General features: G+C 38.0%; 1 protein-coding gene across 5 annotated transcripts in view; it reads right to left on the minus strand.

Annotated features, from left to right (window-relative positions):
* The window catches only part of ANKRD17 (ankyrin repeat domain 17), a 124,991-nt gene that overhangs the window by 64,796 nt on the left and 34,032 nt on the right, over positions 1 to 26,163 (minus strand). For all 5 annotated transcript variants that reach the window (XM_026717297.2, XM_026717296.2, XM_026717298.2 and 2 more), the window contains exons 2-5: positions 21,437 to 21,590; positions 19,325 to 19,481; positions 15,420 to 15,567; positions 5,704 to 5,851 (exon numbers count right to left, since the gene is read on the minus strand). In XM_026717297.2, the coding sequence (XP_026573082.2) occupies positions 5,704 to 5,851; positions 15,420 to 15,567; positions 19,325 to 19,481; positions 21,437 to 21,590 (607 nt within the window). The remainder of the gene's footprint in view (positions 1 to 5,703; positions 5,852 to 15,419; positions 15,568 to 19,324; positions 19,482 to 21,436; positions 21,591 to 26,163) is intronic.

The raw sequence follows: 26,163 nt of genomic DNA on the forward strand, positions 1-26,163 counted from the left end.
GGTATACTTGTAAAAGAAGAAGCAGACATCCTGCGATCTCCAGAACTAAAAATTATATTTATTGTACTTACTAAGCTTTCGTCAGCCTTTGCTGACATTGTCAGAGTATTAAGCTACCATTACAGAGATCTGTAAGCTACCATTACAGAGATCTATGCATTTATATATCATTAATCAATGTAGCCCTTGCATGCATAATAGGCCTTTCCAACCACCTCCCACCTGTAATTGTTGTTTTTGCTTCAGTCATGTTTTATATATATATGTTATTTAGTATAGTATAATAAATCCTAAATTCAATTTTTGTTTCTGCCAAAGCCTTCAATAATTGATATCTATCTATCTATCTATCTATCTATCTATCTATCTATCTATCTATCTATCTATCTATAAAAGGTCAATAACTGGGAACTGAGTATGTTCAGTCTAATGAACAGGACTAGGGATGACATGATAGCAGTGTTCCAATATTTGAGGGGTTGTCACAGAGAAGAGAGGGTCAGCCTATTTTCCAAAGCACTTGAAATCAGGACAAGAAGTAACAGAGGGAACTTATTAAAGACAGAACCAACCTAGAACTAACCCAGAACTGTTCCTGATAGTTAGAACAATTAATCAGCGGAATGGCTTGCCTCCAGAAGTTCTGAATGCTCCAGCACTGGAAGTTTTTAAGAAGTGATTGGCAGCTATTCATCCAGAAAGGAACAAGGTATCCTGCCTGAATTGGACTAAAAGGCCTCTAAGATCATGTCCAAATATGTTATTCTATAATTCTATATTTTGGGCTAAGACTCTCACAATATTTAGTTTTCATCTACAATACAAAAAGATTATTACTTCTCTTAAGTGCATTTATTTGAAAGATATACATCCTGGGTATTTTCTTCAGAAGTTCCAAACTATGCATAGCCCTTTCTCCCCCTTCTTTACAACAATAAACTATGAGTTTGGCTGAGTTAGATCAACCCAAAGCCATTTGAATCCATTTTCCCAGTACTAGTCCAACAGCTTCATGATTAAGCACATTCATTCATTGGCTCACCATTTGGATTACGAAAGTTTGTATGAGAGGCCTTTTGATCATTTCAGCTGCCTAAATAGTGTAAGTTTTCTGATTTTTTTTTCTAAAAACTGCTCTAGAAACAAAATAGAAAAACAGGCAATTTTGGACAGTCTATGTTCCTAAAGCTTCTGCCAACAGCCCTCCAAAAATCTGCTCCAAAAATCTGCCTGGGAGCAATTTTGACAGGAAAGGCAGGAAAAAGTCCCTACACTGCAGATGCCATGTACACCAATCCAACTGGTCTGATTTACAAATATAACTCAGATTGATCTTGATATTTTATTTGAAAGTGAAACCACTCTGAATGAATATTCTTATAATAGTGAATATGGGCCATTGTTTCAATGGTTCCTGAGTCATGTCAGTTAATCTGAATATAGTAACTTTATGTACCTGCCTCAGGAAATTGCCAAATAGAGTCCATTAAAATAAGCTAATGACATCATCCATAGAGATTTTAGCAAGTGAGCTGACTTAAGTAACTATTATAAATATGTGCACTAGGTTAGTGGTTGCCAATTGGCAGGTTGCTGACCACTGGTGGTTCGCAAGAAAATTTTGGTGGTCCGCAGAGAAATGTCCTTCCCAAAACAATTAATCCAGGCTGCGCAGGAACACAAGGCTGCGCCGCCCGTGGGAACACAAGGCTTGCATTGTAAACAACACGAGGTAGTGGGGGGAGGGGGGAAAGGGTGGAGTGGAGGAACTCGCCTCACTTGCCCCACGCACCAGGCCTGGCCACCAGACTGCTTCTTTCTGCTTCTTTCTTCTTCTGCTTTTGGCTGCATGCAAGGAAAGCAGTAAAAGTCTTTCTCTCTCTCTTCCAAACACTGGCAGAAATGAGTCTTTGGGACCCTGCAAGGTATCCTGCTCCAAGAGGCTGCGCTGGTGCAACAAGTCTAATGAAGACTCAAGTTTGGGGGAGAGAAAGAAAGACTTCTGCTGCTTCTGCTGCTTTTCTTGCATGTGTGTGTGTGTGTCTGTCTGTCTGTCTGTCTCTCCCCCTAAGAATGGAGCTGGAGACGATATCCTGCGATCCCAAATAAAGAATGATCAATCGGTAGGAAAACGGGGTGGGAGATTTTCCTGCAGACTGTTTTGGGGATTTTCCTAGGGTCTCTGCTGCTTCTGCTTTTTCTGCAGAGACCCGGGAAAAAAGTTTGCAAGAAAATCCCCCACCCCATTTTCCTACCGATCATTTTTTATTTGGGATTCTCTCTCTCTCTCTCTCTTGTGTGCGTGCGTGTGTGTGTGTGTGTGTGTGTGTGTGAGTGAGAGAGAGAGAGAGAGAGAGAGAGAGAGAGAGAGAGAGAGAGAGGACAGACAGACATCACCATCAGCCCTCCGAGTTTAGATCAGTCCTCTCTCTCTCTCTCTCTCTCTCTCTCCCTCCCTCCCTCCCCACCCCCAGCAGCAGTGCTTAGCCGGCAGGGAGCCAGGCGAGGCATGTTGCTCGCTCTTTTTGGCCACAAAAGAAGCGGCCTGGGGGCCAGGTGATGCAGTGGGGAAAAAAATCGGACATCCCTCGAAAAGATGGCCTAGCTGCTTTTTGGGAGTCATCTGCCCCAGGGTAGCTTGCTGACATTGGTGGGAAAGTCGGTCCCATATTCCAAAGCTACAGTAGTCACAGGACTGGCTCTTTGGTCATCTTAGAGCAGCTCCAGGATGGCAAAAGGGACTACTGTGGTTATTGCAGCTCTGGAATATGAGACCAACTTTCCTACCGACATCAGCAAGCCACCGTCAGTCAAAATTCTTATTAGTGGTCCACAGGATTTAAAATTATGAGTTTGGTGGTCCCTGAGGTCCAAAAGGTTGGCAACCCCCGCACTAGGTCTTCAATTAACTTGAAGAACAAACTGAAGGAGCTCTGAAGTTGCCCAAATTGTTTGACAACAAGAGTAGCATTTAAGTGCACACACACACATATACACGAAATGGAGAAGGGTTATGTAGGCAAGGGGTGTGTGTATATACACACACACACACACACACACACACTCCTTACCTAAATAACCCATTTCCATTTCATCATATCCTTTTAAAAAATGTTTTAATTAACATTAACATTTGGCTACACTATTTTTAAAATGTTAGTTGTTTTTAGAATTACCATTACTACCAACCTTGTTACTAAAATCGCAATAATAAAAGGTTTATCAAAAATTTTAAAATAAATACATTAGCATTATTGTACTATACTCTTAAAGTCCAGGTTGTGGTGGCATTATTATAAAATGGTACTCATTTTATGCTGACAGTATCATAAAATGATAACCATCACAAAGAGTATAAGCAGATTGTACTGAGCTTTTTAGAGCTCCACCCAGAAAAACTATATCAAGCTCACTGATGAATATGGGACATAATTGGATGTACACTGGGAAACAGCAGGCTGCTAGGTATATAGTACAGAGAACACTGTATACAAATGGCAATACAAATAGTATGTAATATAAGAAAATAGACATGGAAAGAATTCACACATTTATATATATATGTATGCTTCACTTTTGTATCTGGGATATTTCTCTCAAAATAAAACATATCCCTAACACTTATAGGGAGGCATAAATATCCAATTGCCTAGAGTTCCATGCTTTTGATGGACCATTTGAGTCAAAATTAGTTTAAAAAGAACCTGTGACATACACATTAAAAAATATAACATCCGTGACAGAGTGGTCTGAAGAGCATAATCTAACTCAACTGGAATGATCTTAAATCCTAAAATTTAATCCTAATTAGATTCTGGATGGAAAGCCACCACAATATCCTAAATTATAGATTAGACTGGAAAGTCAAAAAAAATGAGGGAATGAGGTAGATCATTTCTGTACTGTTGCCAAGAAAAACTACATAACTATATCAATATATCATGCCTTTTAAAAATTGATTCAGTGGAGAGCTTTGAATATTGTCAAAGAAACCCTGAATCAAGTTTCACCTGGACACATATTTCCTTGATAAATCACCTGTTGCAGAAAAACTCCGCCAAGAAAGCCTATGTTCAGAACATGTTTAAAACTTGCTATTTTTAAGCAGACCTGTTGCACTAATCTTGTAATGATGTTTCATTTTTATTGGATGCTTCTTTCACAATTGGTGATTTCACTATACCAGAAGATATTCTGAGCTTCCAGAATATCTTCCCAGTGGTGTAAATGTTTCAATAATAATAATATGGTTGCAGTTCCTGTAATTGCTTCCTCAGAGATTAAAATACTGAGTCATGAGTACCAAACTTGCCAAGTACTGAAAACTGAACTCCTTTCAACTTTTAATTCAATAATTATGTGTATAAACAAGCCAGTGGCTAAAGCTGAGCTTGTTATTCTAGTTAAATAGTCTTTTAAAAGATCAATCTATGGAAACAAGTGGAGAAAAGCTTATAGCAATTAGCAAAGAAAGATAGGGTTACAGGTGATATTAAAAAGAAGCATAACGAAAAATACTAAGATGATTTCAGGAGACCATAATATATACACCCATAGCTTTTCTAAGGAAGGTTGACACTACAATGAAAATCAAAGCCAATGCCTGAGTGCTTCTAGTCCTTTCCTTTGTTTTGCCTGTCGCCCTTGAGAATTGTGAAGGAGGAAGAGGAGGAAGAAGGGAGGAGGAAGGAGGAGGAGGAGGAGAAGCAGCAGCAGCAGCAGCAGCAAAGAGTACAAAATTAAATATTTCTCTTTCATGAAAATGATGTAATTTAGATCAGGGGAAGAAAATTGCAATGGGCTTCCCCCAAATCTAGAATTGCTTAATTAAACAACTAATTATAGATTTACTGAAGAGGGAAATGCTAGCTTAGTGGTTTATTGGTTCTGAATTATTATTCTCAAGATAATTTGAAAATAATCACAGACCTTATCATGGATGGATGGGTGGACAGATTTCTTTTATTTTCTCCCTAGGAAAGTACTGAACTTATGTTCTTTTCAGTTATGTTCTTTTCATTTAATTGGCCTGTGAGAAGTGACTTAAATTCACCTTCATAAAAACCTTTATGCTAGGAGGTGACACAATTCTTTTTGTGTCATCTCTACAGGTGGAAGTGACATAAAATAATGTAGTTTTAAATTCAAGGATCAAATAATTAGGATCTGATCCCAAAATGGTTCTTTAAAGTGTCCATGAGCATATACATAGCATTTGCCTGCAACTCCTAAAGACAGTTGTCTGTTTCAAGGATGGTCCAGCAACTGCAGCTGTGCACCTCCCAAAACACAGCTGTTCTTAGGAGTTAGGAGCTGTTCCATCTGCATATCAACATCTCAATTTCTGAATTGAATCCAAAGCGCTGCAGAGAAACAATATACTTTGTCAGATCACATAAATGTTCTAAATGTAAGCAAATTCTAGCAGCCTTTATAAAGAAATTGTGAAAACCTTGGCAACATTTTAGAGAATCAGACAAGATCTTTATATAATGTTCACAAAGAAAACTTATTTAAGTGAATTATAAAATATCCTTGCTTAACTATATCAACATTTCAGTTGTTTTCACTGTCCTATATGTTAATCTCTGAAGAAATTCATTATTTTTAAAACTGATATTAAATAAATCTGCATACAAATTCTTCTATATATTAAAAATGTAACAGAGTTCCAAGCTCTCTACTTCTTTATAATATATTTACCTGTTGAAGACTGTGCATTGACATCAGCACCATGAGCTAGCAGCAACTTAACAATTTTGACATGGCCTCCATTAGCAGCAGCCATTAAAGGTGTTATATCTCCCTTGATACCTCTGTCTTCAACATTAGCATGCATTGCTAGGAGGACCTGTTGACATAGAAAACAAAAACTGATAATTAGTATGAAAAGAGAGTAAATCTGTGGTGTACCTGTGCAATCCTTGTTGCTTGCTCTGTCTTGTAAACCAGCCACTTAAAATACTTCTAAGCATAATGTAGCAACATTATCATATGATTATGATTGCATTTTAATTATGCGTTATTTAGCCAACATTACATAACCCACAACATGTTCCGAGACAGAAAAAACTGCAGTTTCAAGTTTTATTTCTTAGGCACAACAATATAAAACAAACAGAAATACTTTGTTTGAATATATGAAATCTTATTGTTTATTCCATGTTTTGATTAACGAACTCTTAACTGACTCATTTCTTTTTTTATTTCTGCCAGGCAAAAATTCAGATTCTATTTAGAATATGCCAACTCTACCTCTTTTATATATGAATAAGGTGGAGAATTGTAAGAGTAAAAGGGAATTACTGTATTTATTGGAAATGAAAAAAATTATTTTGTCCTTAAATACTGGTTAATAGGGAGAGGTGCACTACAAAACTGTTAAACGTGGGAAATACATAGGAAATTGGGGAAAGCATGCTAAACCTAACTTTCTTTTATTATCATCCACTGATGACAGTCTCTGAAATGCTGGCTCCTTTATCCATTAGAGGCTCTTTAAAAAAAAAAAAACCAGGGTCCTCCATGGATAAAAAGACAATTCCCTGGACAAACTCACCCTCTATACCAGGAGAAGACAAAAAAGAAATTTAAATCATTATATTGACTGGACTAGGTTTCCTAAGCTTACTTATCTAGAAATCTCAATGGGTCATACTACATAGTTTTAGTTCGAATGCCATTCATCAATCCATTCCCTTTCCATAGAGAAGAAAGTATATTTGCTTAAACAGCTACATCTCTAGCATAGCACTCAGCACTGAGAATAAGAAACGGAATTGTTTACAATAGAATATGTGTACATTTATGCTTGCTATGCCACATTTCCAAAGTCTTTTCTTGTGTGTATATGTCTGTATATGTCATGTTTAATTAGGGCACCTTATTTTACATATAACTTCCATTAATATTCAATTACACTGTAGTAAATTGAAGGATAGGAGCTTAGATTGCACAGCATCTGTTTTCTAGCCTGATCTATCAATATCATATGACAATATCAGTTGTATTAGTATTTTTGCAATATGCAATGAAAATATTAGAATCTATCCTCTATCCTCCAGATACATACATGCATTTGTTAAGGAAATCTCCAGAACTTGGTTCCAGACATAGATGTAAAGTCTGGTGACAAGATAGGAAAGCTGGAGAGTACTTGTTGTACATGGGAAGCTTGGCAGTGTCTCTGTAAATATCTGTTTATTATTCCCAGAGTTGCTTGCATGTGAGAAGGGCTATTTCCAGAGGTTGGCTGCTGCCGATTCAGACTAGTTCACCCGTACCAGTAGTTCTGAAAACTGGCTGAGCCCGCCCACTTGTACAGTGCTATCCGTCCTATATATCTCACCCTCTGGCTCGCCCACCCCATCCACGCAGCCCACTGATTTCCATGCTTTGCCCACTCTATTCACTGCAGCTGCCCAAGGTGTGTTGGAAGCCAAGCGCATGAAATCGCTGTGTGTTCAAAGCCGCGCACAAGTTCACATTTTCAGTTCTGCACTAGGTTGTTAAATGATGTGAAGTCCACCTTTTTTAATTTAATAAATATATAGGGTTTTTACACTTTAGAAGCTTTGTTTCTATCTTTTGGGGTCTTCTTTTTGAGCCAATATCAGGAAATTTCCATTGTACATGTAGGCTGCAGCAGATTAATGTGGATCTTACTCCTGAGGAAAGGAGACAGAAATATCTCCGCTTCCCCACAAGGTTTCAGAAAGGGCAAGGTTTTTCCGCTATTAACAGTACCATTTATTTTTCCCAATTAAAGTTGATGTCGCAAATACATTCTGAAATTACATGCTTATTGGATTACATAGATTAAAAAAACAGTACTCTGTAAAATTAACTGTGACTACAATTAGAATATCATCTTGATGTAGCAAAAACAAGATGACTCCTTTTTAAAAAATAAAAAGTTTATATAAAATTATGATTCAAAGTAGCCTTCATTATAAATTTGCCTTTTACATTACCATCATGAGGGAAAAAGATTAAATAACAGTTTAATTAGAGATCTTAGTATCATAGTAAACATACTGTATGTGTAGAAGCCCAATCACAAATTGTGACTTTTTATGTACATAAGCACTCAAGGGAACTAAAGGTTTTTTTAAAAAAAAAAAAATCCAGAATGTTGAAAACAAAATTTAAAATTAATACAGGTAGTCATTGACTTATGGCCATTTCTTTTAGTAACCATTCAAGTTATGATGGCTCCTTCTTATAGTCTTTGCAGCATCCTGAACTGCTGTGATCAAAATTTGGGTGCTTGGCAACTGGTATGTATTTATAATGTCCCAGAATCACAGTTTTTGACTTTTCCAAGGGACTGCCAACAACCCAAATCAATGAGAGAAGACAGATTTTTTAATGACTCTGATAAAAAATATTATAAAATGGGCACTAACTCACTTCACTTGAAAGTTAAGGACTAACTGTAATTTTAAAAAACCCCTAAATTTATGAATTCTATGCAATTTCTAATTGCGAATAAGTTATGCTCATAAAAGATTATTCTCTAATAAAGTTGTTGGTTTTGTCGATGACACCAAACTCCAATGTAAACTATGCTGCTCCTAAGGTGTGCATTCCTTAATCCCAGAGCAATAGAAGAGACAATCGGACAATTTTTCAATTTTGCTTCCTTAAAAACTTGGCCTAACAGGCCTTTAAACCGCTTGTCACTGGTGACATATTTGATCTGTGGACCACCAAATGTCTTCCTTAATATTGGTATCAGTTATTCTTGGAAACATCTGTCTCATATATAAAAAAAGACTTTAACTATCCCTTGTTTATCATTTTCACAAAATTTTTCAACAGTTCAAATTTTATGCGAAGCAGGGACAAAAATATCTTTCCTGGGTCAACAAGTGGTTCATTCTTCTGTCGTGGAATTGAAGTCTTCCAGAGTGGCAATCAGAGTGGATTCTCTTATACATCTGTCCCATTCACATATGTAAGAGCAGCACCTGCAGCATTCCAAGCAGTAGAGCCACTACTTTTAGATTTTCATAGATATTCCAGTTGTATGTGCTGTACAGGATGTGCTTCAATAAAAGTTCTATGTTTTTATATGTTTCTTTCATGTGTGCAGCGTAGCCAACAGATACTGTGTAAAAACTGATTTCTATAAAATGGAATGTTATAAACATAACTCTTTGACCAGGTCAGTTAATGTTGATTGTGTTATGAGATGAGGCTCGTCAGATATATCCAATTCAAAATTCAGATCATTGTGAATGTATGTGCCTGACTAGTGCAGCATCTTCATCTGTTTCATCTAAACTCCATTTCTTGGTGGTTTCAGTACTGGCACATTGTTGTCATGTGGCACTGCTCTCATGGTTGAAGGCAGATTGGGGTATTTAATTAATGTCTTATTTTCATTTATTTATTGAATTTATATTGCTGCTTATACACCCATGGTGACTCAAGGCAGCTTACAGAATATAAACCACATTTAAAACAATAAAAACAACAAAAATAATTAAATAAATTAATATTGTACAATGTAACAAAATCACCCCCAACTCCCACCCCCCGCCCTGGCAACAGCAGATCAAATGAGCCATTTAATGAGCTCCATCCCGTTCTGGGTTCCCAGGCCCACTAGCAGAACCAGGTCTTCAGGGCCTTCCAGAAGATTATAGAGTGGGCGCTGTTCTAATCTCTGGGAGAATAATTTTCCAGAGAGAGGGAGAAGGCCTTTCTTCTGGGTCCCACCAGGTGTATCTCTCTCAGGGACGGGATCCACAACATTCCCTGCCTTTCCTCTCTGATGATTCAGGTAGATGTAACCAGCAAGAGACAGTCCCTCAGATAACCTAGTGTCAAGTCAAGAAGGGCTTTAAAAGTGACAACCAGCACCTTGATTGCACCCGAAAGCAAATTGGCAACCAGTGTAGTTCCTGCAGGAGAGGTGATACATGTCTAAACAAAACCATGCGGGCTGCTGCCTTTTGCACCAATTGGAGCTTCCAGATGCTCTTCAAGGGCAGCCCCATGTAGAGCGTGTTGAAGTACTCAAGACCGGAAGTGACCAGGGAAAGGGTGATTGTGAGTAGGGACTGATGGTCCAGAAAAGGGTATAACTGGTGCACAACCCACAGTTGCGCAAAGGCCCTCCTGGCCACGACTGCTACCTGCTCTTTGAGCAGGAATCGTGACTCCAGGAAAACTCCTAGATTATGCACAGGGTTTGTTTGAGGAAGTACTACCCTGTCCAAGACCAAAGATGGTAATTCTCCCTGAGCCAACTAACCTGAAACCCAGAGCAACTCAGTCTTGCAAGGGTTTAGTTTCAACTTGTTGCTCCTCATCCAGACCCTAACAGGCTCCAGGCACTGTGAGAGGGAGGACACGGCATCACTTAACTCACCACGAGCTGAGTATCATCTGCATATTGGTGATACCTCAGTCCATGGTGACAGACGATCTCACCCAGCGACTTCATATAAATGTTGAACAGAAGCAGAGAGAGTATTGAGCCCTGCGGAACCCCATAAAGCAATGGGCGAGGGCTGGATCTCTCTCCTCCTAGCAACACTGACCAAGAATGGCTGCAGAGGAATGAAGTGAACCAGGACAGCACAAGGCCTCCCACTCCCATCCCCCAAACTCCCAGAATACCGTGGTCGATGGTATTGAAAGCCGCCGTGAGGTCAAATAGAGCAAGGATGGATGCACTACCCCATCCCACTCCCGCCAGAGATCATCCAAAAGTGCGACCAATTCCATTTCTGTCCTAAATCCAGGCCGGAATCCTGACTGGTAGGGCTTGAAATAATCTGTTTCATCCAGAAACCTCTGGATGAGGTTTGACCACATGACCACCTTCTCAACAACCTTCTCCAAAAAAGAGAAGATTGGAGACAGGTCAGAAATTATCTAACTGGGTGGAGTCCAGCGATGGCTTCTTAAGAAGAGGATGGACCACAGTCTCCTTAAAGTGCTGGGGCACCAACCCCTCCTGTAGGGAAGCATTAATCACTGCCTGAGTCCACCCGCCTGTCACCTCCTGGGAAGCTTTCACAAGCTAGGAGGGACAAGGATCTAAAACACAGGTGATTGCACGCATGCTCCCTGGGATCCTATCTACTTCCTCAGGAGCAAAAGGTCAAACTGTTCCCAGATAATAGGGCAAGAACCTGCCTCAGCGGCTTCCACCGGACCAGCAATCATGCCGGTATCTAACTGGGAATGAAGTCAAGTGATTTTGTCTTCCAGAAAATCCACAAATTCCTCAGTGCACCCCTTCAGGTGGACCTCAATCTCCTCCTTCCCCAGGAGGAGGAGGAGGCTCCCCTTAAAGAGGGTCACTGGGTGATTATCTGCAGACACAATTAGTGTGAAGTATTTACAATTCACCACACAAATCACCACAAGGTAAGCCTTAGTAGCAACTCTTACCATGTCCGATCGAGTTCATCTCTTGTCTTCCACCAGTGGCATTCTAGATGTTTCCTCATGCGTTTCATCCCTCTCAGTTCCTCTGTATACCATGGGGCACAGTGAGGTGTATGGGTGAAGAGAGATTGCATGGGCGCAATCCTCTCCAAAGCCTCAGTCACCTTCCTATTCCAAACAATGACTAAGAGCTCGGCTGGACTGAACAGTAGATCTTCAGTTATAACCTCCAGCTCCTTCTGGAACCCATCCAGGTCCATTAGTCGACGAGAGAACACCAATCTAATAGGTCCTGCCCTCCCTGCAGGGTGTGTGTGTACAGCCCTTGAGAAACACATTGCCATCAGACTGTGCTCTGACCATGACAAGGAAACCAAGGATAGGAGACAAACCTGCAAATGGCAGTGATTTCTGAGTTTCTCTGAGCCAAGTTCTAAATGCAATAGCATAGCTTGCACAACAAATGCGAAGAGCCCATGCCTTGCATTGGTCACCAATCTTATAATAAAAGTGCTTTCTTAAAAACTCCAGTCGTGGTGCATTTTTGAGGTTTAACGTGTACTTGGAACAAATGTAGGTGAACACATCACAGTTCTTCTGACACTGGCTAGGCATTTCTGCTATCAACAATCGCCCTATAGTAAGCCTTACCAGTTACTTGTTATATAAATTACATGTATATACACAACTCTATGCATTGAAACAATCACATCAAAATACATGGAAACTGATATCAATAAAATCAGTAGCATCTGTGCATGCAAGCTGCTTTTATAGCCTTTCCAGGCTGCATCCATTCAACCTAAATATGCCTAGGCACGCCCAAACTATACCTGTTATGTAAATGTTATGCAATATGCCCTAAATGCATGCCTGAATATGCATAGGCTACACAAGGTATCTTATAATGCAAGTGAAAATTAGTAAATTTTATATAATTGTACAAATAAAAAATTACTATAAAATAGTACATGATTACCGGCAGCCCAAACTCTGTAAGATACACCCAAAAATGTTCAGGAAGCAAAATCTTTGTTGTCCAATGTCCTTTGCCATCTGCCAGAATGAAAGGTTTGATCCAGAAGCATCTTCAAAAGGATTATCTTGCAAATTTTATTAGTAAAACAGAATCATAATGAAGGAGGCTGTCCATTAGATAGTCAGTTGTTAGAACTTTAAAGATTAATATCATGCCAATACCTTAAATTCCATCTGATAAGCAATTAGCAAATTACAAATATCATGTAATTTGTTTACCTTATACATTTTTTGAACATATGGTAATCTCTGTATATTCCATTGGTCAGATGATTAGTTGCAACATCCAATACAAACTGAAACTTCCATGGGAATAACAAATGTAACATGCAATAATAATGCAAAGTCCTTAAAAATCTAGTTTATTTTGAACGAACATGTTCTGCTATACGCTACCAAAATGCGCTTATCAGCAGGAATCAATCAGAGAATTTGTAATTTGTAATTTTTGTTTAGCACTACATGCAAATTGGAATTTCCAGCTTACTATTAGAATTCAAAACACTTAATTTCAAGACCTATTTGTTCAATCCCCATTTCCTCTTACTGAGACTTGAGGCTGCGAGGGATCAGGCCTGGAATGCTAAGAATCAGTGGGTTTTCAACTAATGACTAGTAGAATTTGGCTAATGACAGCAATGGGGAATACCTGGATTGCAGTTGCTAAGTAATGTGCTTTACAACCACATTGCTTTATGATGCAAATTTTGGTTAGCAATGGAAACTCTGGCCCCAATTTGATTGTAAGGACTGCTGTACATTAAATCTTCATGTGCATGTGCATTTTTTACCATAGAGAAAGACTGAAAGAATATTCCTTGTTATTTGGACTTGTCTCAGATCTTTCTGGAACATAAAATCTAGTAATTTTTAAGCTGACTTACTGAGAGTCAAGGGGGTTAAAGTAATTGTTCAGAGTATAAAGAAGATGTTGAAGCAACAGTTGTCATGCCCTTGTTGGAGTCTGATTCTGAGGGGGAGATTTAGCAGCTGACAGGGAGTGGGAGTGTGGCTCTGGTGACTGTGGAAGAAACGGGGGAAGGGCACAATCCAGCTAGGCATTCAGAGGAAGACCCAAGCCCACCCCCTCTTCATCCTAGGGCATGCAGGGAGGAACAGAGAAGGGAGCAACATAGCTTACAGGAGAGAAAAAGGCCCTGATCCCTTTCATTAGTTGCAGCTGGGAGAACAGGATATAAGAAGGGCGTTTGCACACAGCACCTTGCTGGAAACAAAGCGTGCATTATCTTTGTCAATCTTTGGTGTCCTCCCAACTTTGTGTGCTTCCTAATCTTTTGGAAATCTGCAATTTGTTATCCTGGCCTGCCGTGTTAATTACTTCAGCATGGTTTGTGTTGGTTTTTTCAATTTCTGATTTATCTTTACTTTGAGTTTGGACTGCATTTCTTCCCATTATAGATTGTTTTGGAAGAGTTTGAACTCCAGCCAAGGATAACTGGACATTGGGGGCCAAATTGGAGGTATTAAAGGGAATTTATCTACTTTTATGACTTCGTTATTTTTGTGCCATGATCCGGGTCATCACATCAGTGATCTAGGAGCTATAAAATGCTTTATATCTATCACTATATAGAAAGAGCAGTTGGTATTGTGCTTAGCTTCAGAATTCACCTCCATCTTCAGTTATGAAAAAAAAAAGATTTTATATAAGTTGAACTCCTGATAAGTGCTTTTATTTATTTGTATCATTTTATCATGTTCAATGGGCATCTGCTGTATTGTACAATAGAGATATTTCATGATGCATTTAATAAAGTAACTAGCTCATTAATTCAATACAAACTTTTCCTCTAAGTTTGAAAGGGGTTGGAAAGCATGTATGTACTGTTGAAGCATTTATGAAGCAAAAGCAAATAGCAGATGCTCTGTCTACTATAAAGAGAATTTTGTGACTTGACACCAATATACTTTGCATGGTCTTTTCTGAGGCAGTTATTGCACCCTAGCATTTAATGAAAACCACTATAGCCTATCTTCTTCCCATTACCTCAATAACTAGTTGTGACTTGCAGAAAAGAATGCAAACATTGCTGGAAATCACAAGCCACAGCATCATACATTTGTATGCTAAGACCCCAAGATGCCTTTTTGAAAAGGCAACTGGACTTCATTTTTCTTTGAAGATGTTTTGCTTCTCATCAAAGAAGCTTCTTTTGTTCTGACTGAATGGTGGAGAATGGAATATATTCCTTGAAGTCATCTGTTTGTTAGCACTCTCTCTGAAAGGTTGAAGCCAATTGGAAGTTTATCTGTGCCCTCAGGGTCACCTGAATAGTGTAAATGGGAGTGAAGCATCTTGCAACTGCTGAAAGGACTGTATTGTAAACAGGAGATAGATGGCCTCATATCTCTCCCCCTCTGTTGAGGGCCTGTTCAGTTTTAAAGTAGATGGCCTCTTTGACCCCTCTTTCAAACCAGTGGTTGTTTCTGTCCAAAGTCCACATTTTGGACAGAGTTTCTATTCACACAAAAATTAAAACAATACTAAGATAGAATGACAATTTTATGCAAGGGACATGAAACTCTGCTGAAACCTCTCTATATAGCAATCCTTCCTTCTAATACAAAAAACAGGCTTAGAATTGTCTCTTCCAATGCATTTTTGCTCTCTCTGGGTTAATGGGCAAGCTTCTATTGCACAAAGATTTAGAGAACAAAATGGTACCCAAAGCAATCCTACTGATTAATTGCTTAAGTGAGTGAAATTTGGAATGGAGAGAAAATTACCTTTACCCTTGATACCTTTAAAATCTCATCTGGCTAAGAGACTCTACAGAAATCTGATAGGTGACTGAGGATCTACCAAAGTCTCGGCTTGAGCAGATGTCTAGTCCACAAGACAATGGATTTGAACCAAAAGTAAATATTAACAAACTGAATTGTATGTCATGTTCAGAATGTGTTATAAATAAAAAGTGTAGTTTCTCTATTATAATGGAAAAAAGACACACCTGAGCAAGTTCATAATATCCAGCTGAACAGGCTAAACAAAGGAGACTTTCTCCTTCTTCAGTGTGCTCGTTCACACTCCGACCTTCAATAAGCAACTTCCGCACAGCATTTACATCTCCTTCTGAACAAGCTTCAGCCAAACTGCGGCTACGGAGATACAGAGGAAGTTATTCTTAGCACAAATATATTAATATTTCACAGAGGTAACAGATTACCATAAAATATAGACATAAAATATAGATGTCATGGATATATAGCAAAACATATTATGATTACTGGAAATGAAGCTGCAGTGTCAGAAAGTCCAAATTATAGCCCACCATTTACTAAGATAATTGGCTTCTTTTAGCATTGCTATATTTATTTTTAAATGTTCTGAGAATTAAATTTTACAAAGTAAGCTATCTGGAACACTTTGGAAGTGCTCTAATCTGAACAAAGCTACTACTTAAAGATCAACATGGTTCAATAATATGAAAAATAGCCCATTCTGTGATTCAGGGAATGTGCATTGTTTACATTTGAAACATTTTAAAATTTCTTCCATGCCCTATTCACCAATAATTCACAGGCAGCAAGTAGCTATCTAAAAGTAATCTCTCTATCCTTCCAAATATTTTCTCAACTGAAAATTAAGTTGTGCTTAGTTTGTTTTTCTTTCCAAATTTAGGCAAATCTGTTTTAGGTCCTTTTTTAAAAAAATTAAACACATATTTAATGTAGTAGTTGTCAAATTTTGTAGCATCACGATCTCATGTGACTATATACACAACTTCTATGAATGAAACTAAAATTTTCACTGGAATTATAGCTGAGGAAAATATAAATTTACTTTAAATTATTAAGTTTTAATCTATATATTAAAGGTAGGGAATTCTCTAACTTTGCAATACACAACTGCCTATTCCAGGCTTGTGTAGGCTTAGCAACAGGTAAAGTATTGAGAATTAATTTTGTAAACACTTTCATTTTGTCTATATAAGCCTACAATTCATTTTTTATTTTATTTTTAAATTTAAATCAGATGCCCCCAGTTGCTAGAGAACTCCAGAGGATCTTGATCTGCAGAATTCTTTGTGAATCATTTTAGTATGTTAAGAACTGCTACACTATAATGTACCATTTAATATATTTTTGATGTCTCTGCATTTGATGTTTCTCCATTAATATATTTATCCAATGCTTTCACTTTAATTTTTTTAAATTGTAATATTAAAATTTTTGTACATAAAACTTCTTAGGACAATTTCTTTGAAAGATGGTGTCAATCCTGAAGTGAATCTGGCTAAGGCCACCTTGGAGGCTTCAGGGTGCCATGCAATAGTGGGAGGGGGGAAATAGTTAGATGGGGTTTTATAGCCAAAACAATAAAGCTTTCCTATGGAAACCAAGGACATTCTCACAGCTGGCTGGCCAGAGGAGGAGTGAAGTAACCAAGCAACCGGCCACACCTGGATTAGACAGCGTGACCAGTGATTTGTGGGGAAAGGGGAAACTTTTACTTTTTAATTAGGTGAAAGACACGGGAACTTTCAGTCAGCTTTCACCAGTTATGCCAATACGATATATCCAATAAATTGTTCTTTGAGGAACTTGCCTACCTCAGAGTTCTGCTTTCTATGGGTGCATTACTTGGAACGCTGACAGATGGTGCATAGAGTTGTAGAATAAATTAAGTGACAAATAAACATCCTGGTCTTGATTCGTAGTCTTGATATTTCAATTTTTTTCATTATAAAGCATCCAAATAATGTATTTATTCAGTATATTTTTATGTAATGTAAGATTTTTTTTGGAGGAAGACAAAATTGTACAATTGCTAAGAGACAGTATCTATGTGCTAATTCCCTGAAATAATCCTTTTCAACTGTAGCAGCCTAATATTGGAGGTATATCAAACATCCTCAATAAGCTAGTTTTATAGGCTTAACATGAACATGAGAAAATATGAGAGCTTGTGATGCAACAGCTTGTAACCAAAGTAGCAAATTGTTATAAAGACTGATTAAGCAAAACTAACCCTTATATAATATGAAATCAAAGACTTTATACAATGCTGAGAATTTTTTAACAGACATTTTAGTATCTTTAATATGCTGTATTATGTATCTTTTAGTTTATAATGACAATTATAAACATGAAAGATATCAAACAACTGCAAATTTATTTTTTTTCAAAAGTAATGTATTTATCTACTGGATTTATATATTTATAAAATTTATTGACTGCCCATCTTATCATGGGGGTAACACAGAATGGATAGTTCAACAGTATATAATTTCAGTAAAATAAATTTTTGATTTACATTCTGATCATAAAACAGTATTATATACAGGGAATCAAATAGGAAAAACCAAGATGAGCTCTCAAGACACATCACTTAAACTTATGCATATTACCAAAAATGGATGAAATAATGTTTGTCTCACCAATTCTGTGAACAATACTGTTAATTATTCATAGTTATTCTGTATTTTATTTTCTTATTTTATTTTGCATTTTATTTTCTTATAATTCTTCTTTCTTCCAACCAGATTTATTTTTATATTCATTAATGTAAACAAATGCCCTGCAGCATTTCAAATTGCATTTAATGTCCATTTGATTTATTTGTTCTTTAGAAAATCTTTGCTTTCCAACAGAGGTAAATGTACTATTCAGCCCACTAGTGATCAGGAGTGAGCCCTAGGTTGTCAATGCTTTGCTGCTGACTAGCAACAAATCTTACACTGTTGCCTCTCCCTCGAGTCCCTGTCTGAGGCTCATACTTGTGAAAATATCAACAAGGTATGCATTTAGGTACAGACAAATAGTCCTCATTGAATGAATATTTGTTCAGCAACCATTGAAAGTTACAACGGTACTGGATAAGGGTGACTTATGATAGATCCTCATAGTAGCAGCTGTTGCAACATTCCCAGGGTCACATGAACATGATTTTGGCGCTTGGTAATTGGCTTGAAATTATACTGCAGCATCCCACAGTCACATGATTTCCATTTGCAAACTTCATTGCTAAATTCCAACAAGCAAAGTTAACTGGGAAAATGGCAGAATTATGAGATCTGCAACTATGCAGAATTCTCTTTAGAACAGCAATTGGAACGGCCACAACTGTCATAAGTCAACATGGTCACATGTGCTTTACGAACATGTTGCTTAGTGATAGAGTTGCCAGTCCCAATTACAATTATTAAGTGAGGACAATCTATATTTATATGAGCACACATAATTTAATTTTAAACTTAAGAACTAATCAAAATGTGAGAGGATGAGGATCACAGAATGTATCATGTGTAGGATTGACACTTAACTTAATCTGCCCTAAATCCATTTTAAAATTCTATTTTGTGGACCCTTCCTTCTATAAATTGAAGCCCTGTGGAATCTGTAGCAGACCTTGATTCACTAATAGTACGTGTCTTATGCTGGAGCAGTATTTAACCTAAGGATTGAAATCTTGCAAAATTAAATTTAAAACAAAACAGTCAGTCCCAATATTACACTAAAATCTTTATACAAAAATAGCAGGCACATCTTCTGTCATGTGGTTTTGCCCTGCAGCACAATATGCAACTTCATATGTGGAAAAAAATGGCTAAGGAAGAATTCATGAACTGAATCCTTTAAGCTTATAATTTTGAGTACAAATCCAGTTGCTAATGATGATCTCCCCACTCCTAGGCTGACACTTTCAGATGATTACACAAATATTCCCTGCGCTGAATTTCCTGCAGAGAAGAGGCAGAACTGCATGTTCTCTGTAATCCCTTCCAAGCTATGATCTGTACTACATAACAATTTAAGAAATAAATATTTTCTGAAATCTGCATAGTATAGCATAATAATAATTGATTTTTACAGCAGAAATATAAGAAACAAGTAGTTTCAGATAAATACTTACTTGTCCATCTGCCCTGAGTTTGCTGTGCTTTCAGCTCTCATTCGGGTAAGTGCAGCAGCAGCTTCATCCAATGCACAGCTGACTGAGGAAGTTAGTCTGCGAAGCACCTCAGGATCTGCAAAGGCTTTACCATCAGCTGTGGATAACTTACCTATTCCTTTTATTTTAGATCACAGATCAGAAGTTTTATATCCAGAAAGAGGAAAATAAAGACAATTAACTAAATACTATTCACAGTACTAACAGCATAATTCTTAAGCAAGCACATGTAAAATGGTAATACTTGAAATCAGTCTTGGAGAAGAGACGTGTTATATTCTTCATAACTTAGCAACATTCCAGGAAAAAAATCACATTCAACTAGCAGGGGGAAAAAACTAACTGGGTAATTTTTATTTTTCTGGAAGCGGTATCATTTTTAAATTTAAAATACATTTCTAGAACAGTCCCAAAGGGGCTTTTTCAAGAGGCAACTAGACTTTCTATTTTTTCTCTGAAGATGTTTCAAAGAAACTTCTTCAGGTCTGACTGGATGGTGGGAATGGAAGGATTTATGGAATGGAAGGATTTATACTTGCAGACAGCTGGTCATTTGCATTCTTTTAGCGGGTCAGTAAGGTCACCTGGAAGTTTATCTGTGTCATCAGAGTCACCTAAGTGGTGCAAATGATGGAGCTTTCAACTGTTGAAAGGACTGTGTTGTAGATTGGCTATAGATGATGTTGTATCACTCCCCCTCTGTTGAGAGAGGGCTGTTCAATTTTGACATAGATGGCCTCTTTGACCCCTCTTTCAAACCAGCAGTCCTCTCTGTCCAAATTGTGGACTTTGCTGTCTTCAGAAGAATGGCCTGTGTCTTTTAAATGCAGGTGGTTTGCTGAATCTAATCCTGATGTGTTTGTTCTTCTACGTTGTGCCATGCGCTTATGAAGTGGTTGTTTTGTTTTCATAAATGCATGGCAAAACATAGAACACACACATCAAGACTAGAATTTTCAAGAAAAACCTCTTGAAAAGCACCTTTGGGACAACCATGACCTGGATGACTGAGAAACTCCAGACATGTGTCTAGCAAATCAATACCATTTAATATTTAAAATGGACCACTGAAATCAAATCAATAATTTGCAGATAAAATATTATTATTATTTGCTAAAGACTGAACATTCCAAAAGGGTTTGAATTAAAAAATTATCTAACACTTTAACTTGGCCAAGGTAGGCTTTTAGAATATTGTTTATAAATAAGAAATGGTTAAAATTACGTGGCTTACTTCTCATATGAGGATCAAAATATCTGGGCAAGTTTATACAGGCAAGGGCAATTCTTCAGATAACTAGATTATAGTCATAAAATGAAATAAAACTCCCTACAGGAATGTGATGGAGGCATTTCCATATTAAATAATGGCAAGCACCAATTTCAACACAGAATCTTTATTACGTATCAATTAAAATTTACAATCTGTAAAAGTCACTCCAGGAACCACATACAGTTACTAACTATATTCAGCCATTTACAAATCTGACAGTAATAAATAATTCATTTTCCAACCAATGCACACATTTACAACCAAATGTTGTGCATTTTTTTAAAAAAACCCAAAAGCTATTAATATGAAGCTCAGTAAAGTCTGATAAATATTAGGTAGCAGTGCCAGCAGGTGGAGGAGGGACCTAAACAACTAATTAACGTCACAAATCTTGAGGTTATCATTGTCTGCACTGCAGAGAAAGAGCTCAGGAAGAGACACTTTATTTAGGCAACAAAAGAGGTTAAAACCCCCCTGAAAAAAAAGTTAGGCAGTGGAAACTATATAGAGATTATTTTATCTGAATGATAGTAACCAGTGATCTTCACAGAATATCTCTCTCTCTCTCTCTCTCTCTCTCTCTTGCTCTTTTTTTCCTTAGTGACCACTTAATGACAAAATGGATGGAACAGATTGCAATTGTTAAACAAGAAAGAGGCTGCATTATACAAAATGTTGTTCAAAACACATATAAAGATAATAAATAAACTTAATAATACTTAAAATATTCAAAAATCCAATGTTATTTTATGGATATTCTGTAAATTAATTGTTCTTCAAAATCAGTGGTGTATATTTACCTGCAGCTTCTAGTAAAGCTTCTAATCTAGCTTGGGTTTCTGGATCTACTGTTCTGAGATCAGCACCATCAGCAGTACTTGACAATAGCAATTTTGAAGCTGTCTCAAGCATTGGATTCTCCAAATCATCCTGATCCAAAATAAATGACTCCACCTAGGAGGAAAAAAATGAATTTTAATACATATGTTTATATGGAAACAAAGGTCTCTCCATATAAAAAAAAATAACTATGTTGATAAGTTTCCAAACCATCTACAGGCCAGTTTTATGAAATTTCAGAATTATAATTATTTCTTCTCTTTTCTAACTACTACCTTTCTTATTTTCTAACTTACTGAGAACTATATCATTTCTTCTCTTTTCTAACTATTCTATCATTTCTTCAATTTTCTAATCTAACTAAATTTTTAATATTACTTTATCTTCCTATGCCATGTTACATCAAAATGTGATAGAATTTCTGAATAAAGGAGATGAGATGGGTAAGATTTTTTTAAAGATTCCATTTAGACTCTTGAGACACAATTGTTTTGCATGGGTTATTAAACAGCCAAAATTGTTTTACTCTTTTACTCTTGCATTAGGAAGATAGTTCATTTAGCCTGAATTCTATAAGCTAAAACCTGTGAAAAGCACATGAATTCCATCAGCACTTGAACTATTAATATATAGAAAAATGTTTGCATAGGAATAACATTTACTATGACCAATACTGAACTATAGTAGCTTACACTCTGATTGTATTCCTAAGTAAGCAAAAATGAAAATTATTTTAAGTTATCCAAAAATTATTATGCAATTGTCCAAAAGGTATAATTGGTAAATACAGCAAAATTTGTTACAATGATTTCATTATGACTTCCTATAATTTGCTAACATTTGTAAAATAAGGCAAACATAAGGCTTTATACATCAAAAAGTAAATTTGTAATAAATGAACTAATACTATAGCATGTTGAAAAAGAAACAACAGTAGGTTTGTCATATACCATATATTAGAGCAATTTAAAATTTAAATTAAATTTAAGCAATTTAAATTTAGCATATAAATTCCTCAGTTTGGGAATGATATGGAATATATCACTTTATGAATTTGGAAATAACCAACTTTTATAAGTATAAGCCTCCTGGAAAGGATCTTCCAATTGATTTCAACAAGATCATAACTAGAGGCATATCCTTCGATTACCTTTAATGCTATCTTGGAGTCTTGATACATTGATCTAAACCCAGAGAATTAATAAAAATTCCAATAATACCATGATGATCACCATAAAGTATATTGATCAACTAGTTGCTACATTATGAACCAAATTAAGTTTTTAGGCAGAATTCATTGCAGTGGCCTAATTCCAATGATATTGGTGTATATTTAATTATTAATAGGACAGCCAGAAATACTTGCACCTGATACATTAAACTTGACATGTTTCTTGCCTACATCAGAAGACAGTATCTTTTTTCAGTCATTCATGCTCTGGTCATCTCCAGTATTGTCTATTGAAATGCCCTCTGCATTGGTCTGTCCCTTGAAGAGGCCACTCAGAGTCCCTCAAACCATGAGATGGGCAGCATACAAATATAATAAAGCAAACAAAGAGTATCAGAAGCTGCAACTGGTGCAGAATGCAATGGTGCACCTTTGGGCATCCTTAGAGTTGTGCATGTAACATCTCTACTACATGAGCTAAACTGGCTGTCAGTTTGCTCCTGGGTATAGTGTAGTGTAGTTAATAGATAAGATAAGATATATAATATAATATAATATAATATAATATAATATAATATAATATAGTATAGTATAGTATAGTATAGTATAGTATAGTATAGTATAGTATAGTATAGTATAGTATAGTATAGTATAGTATAATATAATATAATATAATATAATATAATATAATATAATATAATATAATATAATATAATATAATATAAACATAATTAAACTTTTCTCTTCCAAGAAGACCTTTTACCTTTACTATTACTTGTTTACATTTCTTTTATTGAATTAATATTTTCCTAAATTAGGAAACCTTAAAACTTATTAAGAACTATGGTGATGCAGTGGTTAGAATGCAGTACTGCAGGCTACTTCTGCTGCCTATTAGCTGCCTGCAGTTTTGCAGTTTGAATCTCACCAGGCTCAAGGTTGACTCAGCCTTCCACCCTTCCAAGGTCAGTAAAATGAGGACCCAATATGCTGACTCTCTAAACTGCTTAGAGAGGACTGTAAAAGCACTGTGAAATGGTATATAAATCTAAATGCTATTGCTATTATTAAAAGGCCACAGAAGCACTCCTTATCTAGTGACCAGTCAGTTATGTTAGTAATGAGAATGGGTGTTGGTAAATTTATCTGAGAACACCCTTTCTATCTATGCTGCTAGAGAGCCCAGGATGGGTTAGACTCCTCCTGATGACATCATCAAGCTGGGTCTGTCTAGTATAAAAGTGACTGCCTGTGGGAGTTTCCCCGGCTTTGGCGAAGGTACTTGACAGCCTTTAGTAAGTGTTTCTGAAAGCCAAACAGAATCTTGAACATTAACATATGGTCTTACCATGGTCTGGACGAAACAAGGGAGGGGCTGGGCTCTCTAGCAGCATAGATAGAAAGGCCATTCTCAGGTAAACTTACCAACGCCCATTCTCCTCAATGCTGCTGCAAGAGCCCAGGATGGAACATACCAAAGCCTGCATGTCTACGGGAGGGTCCTCGTCCAGCCGATCACTCTGAAGTTGGGAGCACTTGCTAAAGCACCTGTCTGCCAAAGACCACACTTGTTGAAGCATAGGAGTCCAGGCAGTAATGTCTGATGAACAGAGACAGGAATGTCCATGTAGCCGCTCTGCAAATTTCTTCTAGGGATGCCTGGGTGGCCCAGGCAGCTGAAGTCGCGGCACTTCTAGTAGAGTATGCCATTAGGTCCTGGAGTACTGGAAGGGCCCTGGCTTTGTAGGCCTGTGCGATGCATGCCCTGATCCACCTACTCAAGGTGGGAGGAGAGGCCTTGTTCCCCCAGTGGGAAGGGGAAAAGGACACAAACATGCCTCAGTCTTTCTAAATGTCGAGGTACGTTTGATGTAAATTCTAAGTGCCCTTCTAACATCTAGGGTGTGCCATTGGTGCTCTAAATTGTGGTGCAGAAGGGTACAGAAATCAGGTAACATTATGTCCTGAGATCTGCGGAAAAAGGTACTAACCTTTGGGACAAAGATAGGATCTAGGTGGAGAACAACTCTATTGTCATGAAAGATGCAGAGATCCTGCCTGATAGAAAGAGCAGTCAGCTCTGATACCCTTCTAGCCAATGTGATAGCTACCAGAAAAACCACCTTCAGGGTCAAGAATTGAAGAGACACTATTCTAAGGGGTTCAAAGGGAGATTCTGTTAGAGCCTGGAGCACCTTGTGAAGGTCCCAGGAAGGGTACCTGTGTACAGCAGGAGGGCGAAGGTTGGAAGCCCCTTTTAGAAACCTCCTGACAGAAGGAAGGTGAGATAAGGAAGGGATTCCCAGGAAAGGATTGAGAAAAGAGCAGTTACCTGTCGACGTAAGGTATTAGGTGCGAGACCCTTCTCTAGGCCATCCTGAAGAAATGGAGAACCTCTACTACTCTAGACAAAGTTGGAGTGAGACCCTCTTTTTTGACACCATTGGCAAAAAACCCCTTCCAGGTGGCATCGTAGATGCGGGTTGTAGATGGTTTACGAGATGCCTGGATAGTGAGAATGACCCTGTCTGGTTAGCCTCTCTCAACTGATGCTGCTCAACCGCCATGCAGTCAGTTTGAACCACTGGGGATCCAGGTGAAGCAAGGCTCCCTGATGAAGGGAGATCATGTGGTTTGGGATCCTCCAGGGAGCGGCTACTGATAGGTTCACCAGGTCTGCAAACCAGGGTCTCCTGGGCCAGGAGAATCAGGGGGCCAGGAGAATCAGCTCCACCCATTCCTCCAACATCTTCTGAATGACCGCCAGAATGATGGGAAGAGGGGGAAAAGCATAGAGGAGACCCATGGGCCATCTGTTCTGAAGTGCATTGGTCCCCTTCCTCTCTGGCAAGGAAACCTGGTGAAGAACCTGTTGACTTGAGCGTTTTGGGGAGAGGCGAAGAGGTCCACCACTGGGGCACTGAACCTAAGTGATAGATCCCTGAATATGGATGGATGGAGGGACCATTCTGTGTGGTCAACTAGGCTCCTGCTCAGCCAATCAGCTTGAGGGTTGTCGACTCCCAAGATGTGGTCTGCTGTGATAGACAGGTGTCTCTCCTCCCACCGCCCCAAACGTTCAGCTTCCCCCATCAGGGCCCTGGATCTTGTTCCCCCTTGCCTGTTGACGTGCGCCTTTGTGGCCATATTGTCCATCAACACTAGTACATGGATTCCAGCCATCTTTTCCCTGAATTGTTTTAGCGCCAGGAATATGGCTCTTAGCTCCAGCCAGTTTATGGGTCCAGCCCTGTTTATTCTTGAGCTATGTGTCCATCCATGTGGGCCCCCCAACCCAGGAGACTTGCATCGGTGGTGATGAGCAGTCTGTCCAGTTCCTTGAACAGGAGTCCCTTCCAAAGAGCCGGAGAAAGCCACCAGCTGAAGGAGCGACAAGTCTGCAGAGTGAGCCAGACCCTGGTGGATGTGTGGCTGGTTCCTGCTCATTGAAATGGGAGCAGGAACCATTGTAGAGATCGGAAGTGTAACAGTGCCCATGGGACGATGCCGATGGAT

This window comes from Pseudonaja textilis, chromosome Z, assembly GCF_049901715.1.
Source record: "Pseudonaja textilis isolate UNSWEBS1 chromosome Z, rPseTex1.2, whole genome shotgun sequence".
NCBI lineage: Eukaryota > Metazoa > Chordata > Lepidosauria > Squamata > Elapidae > Pseudonaja > Pseudonaja textilis.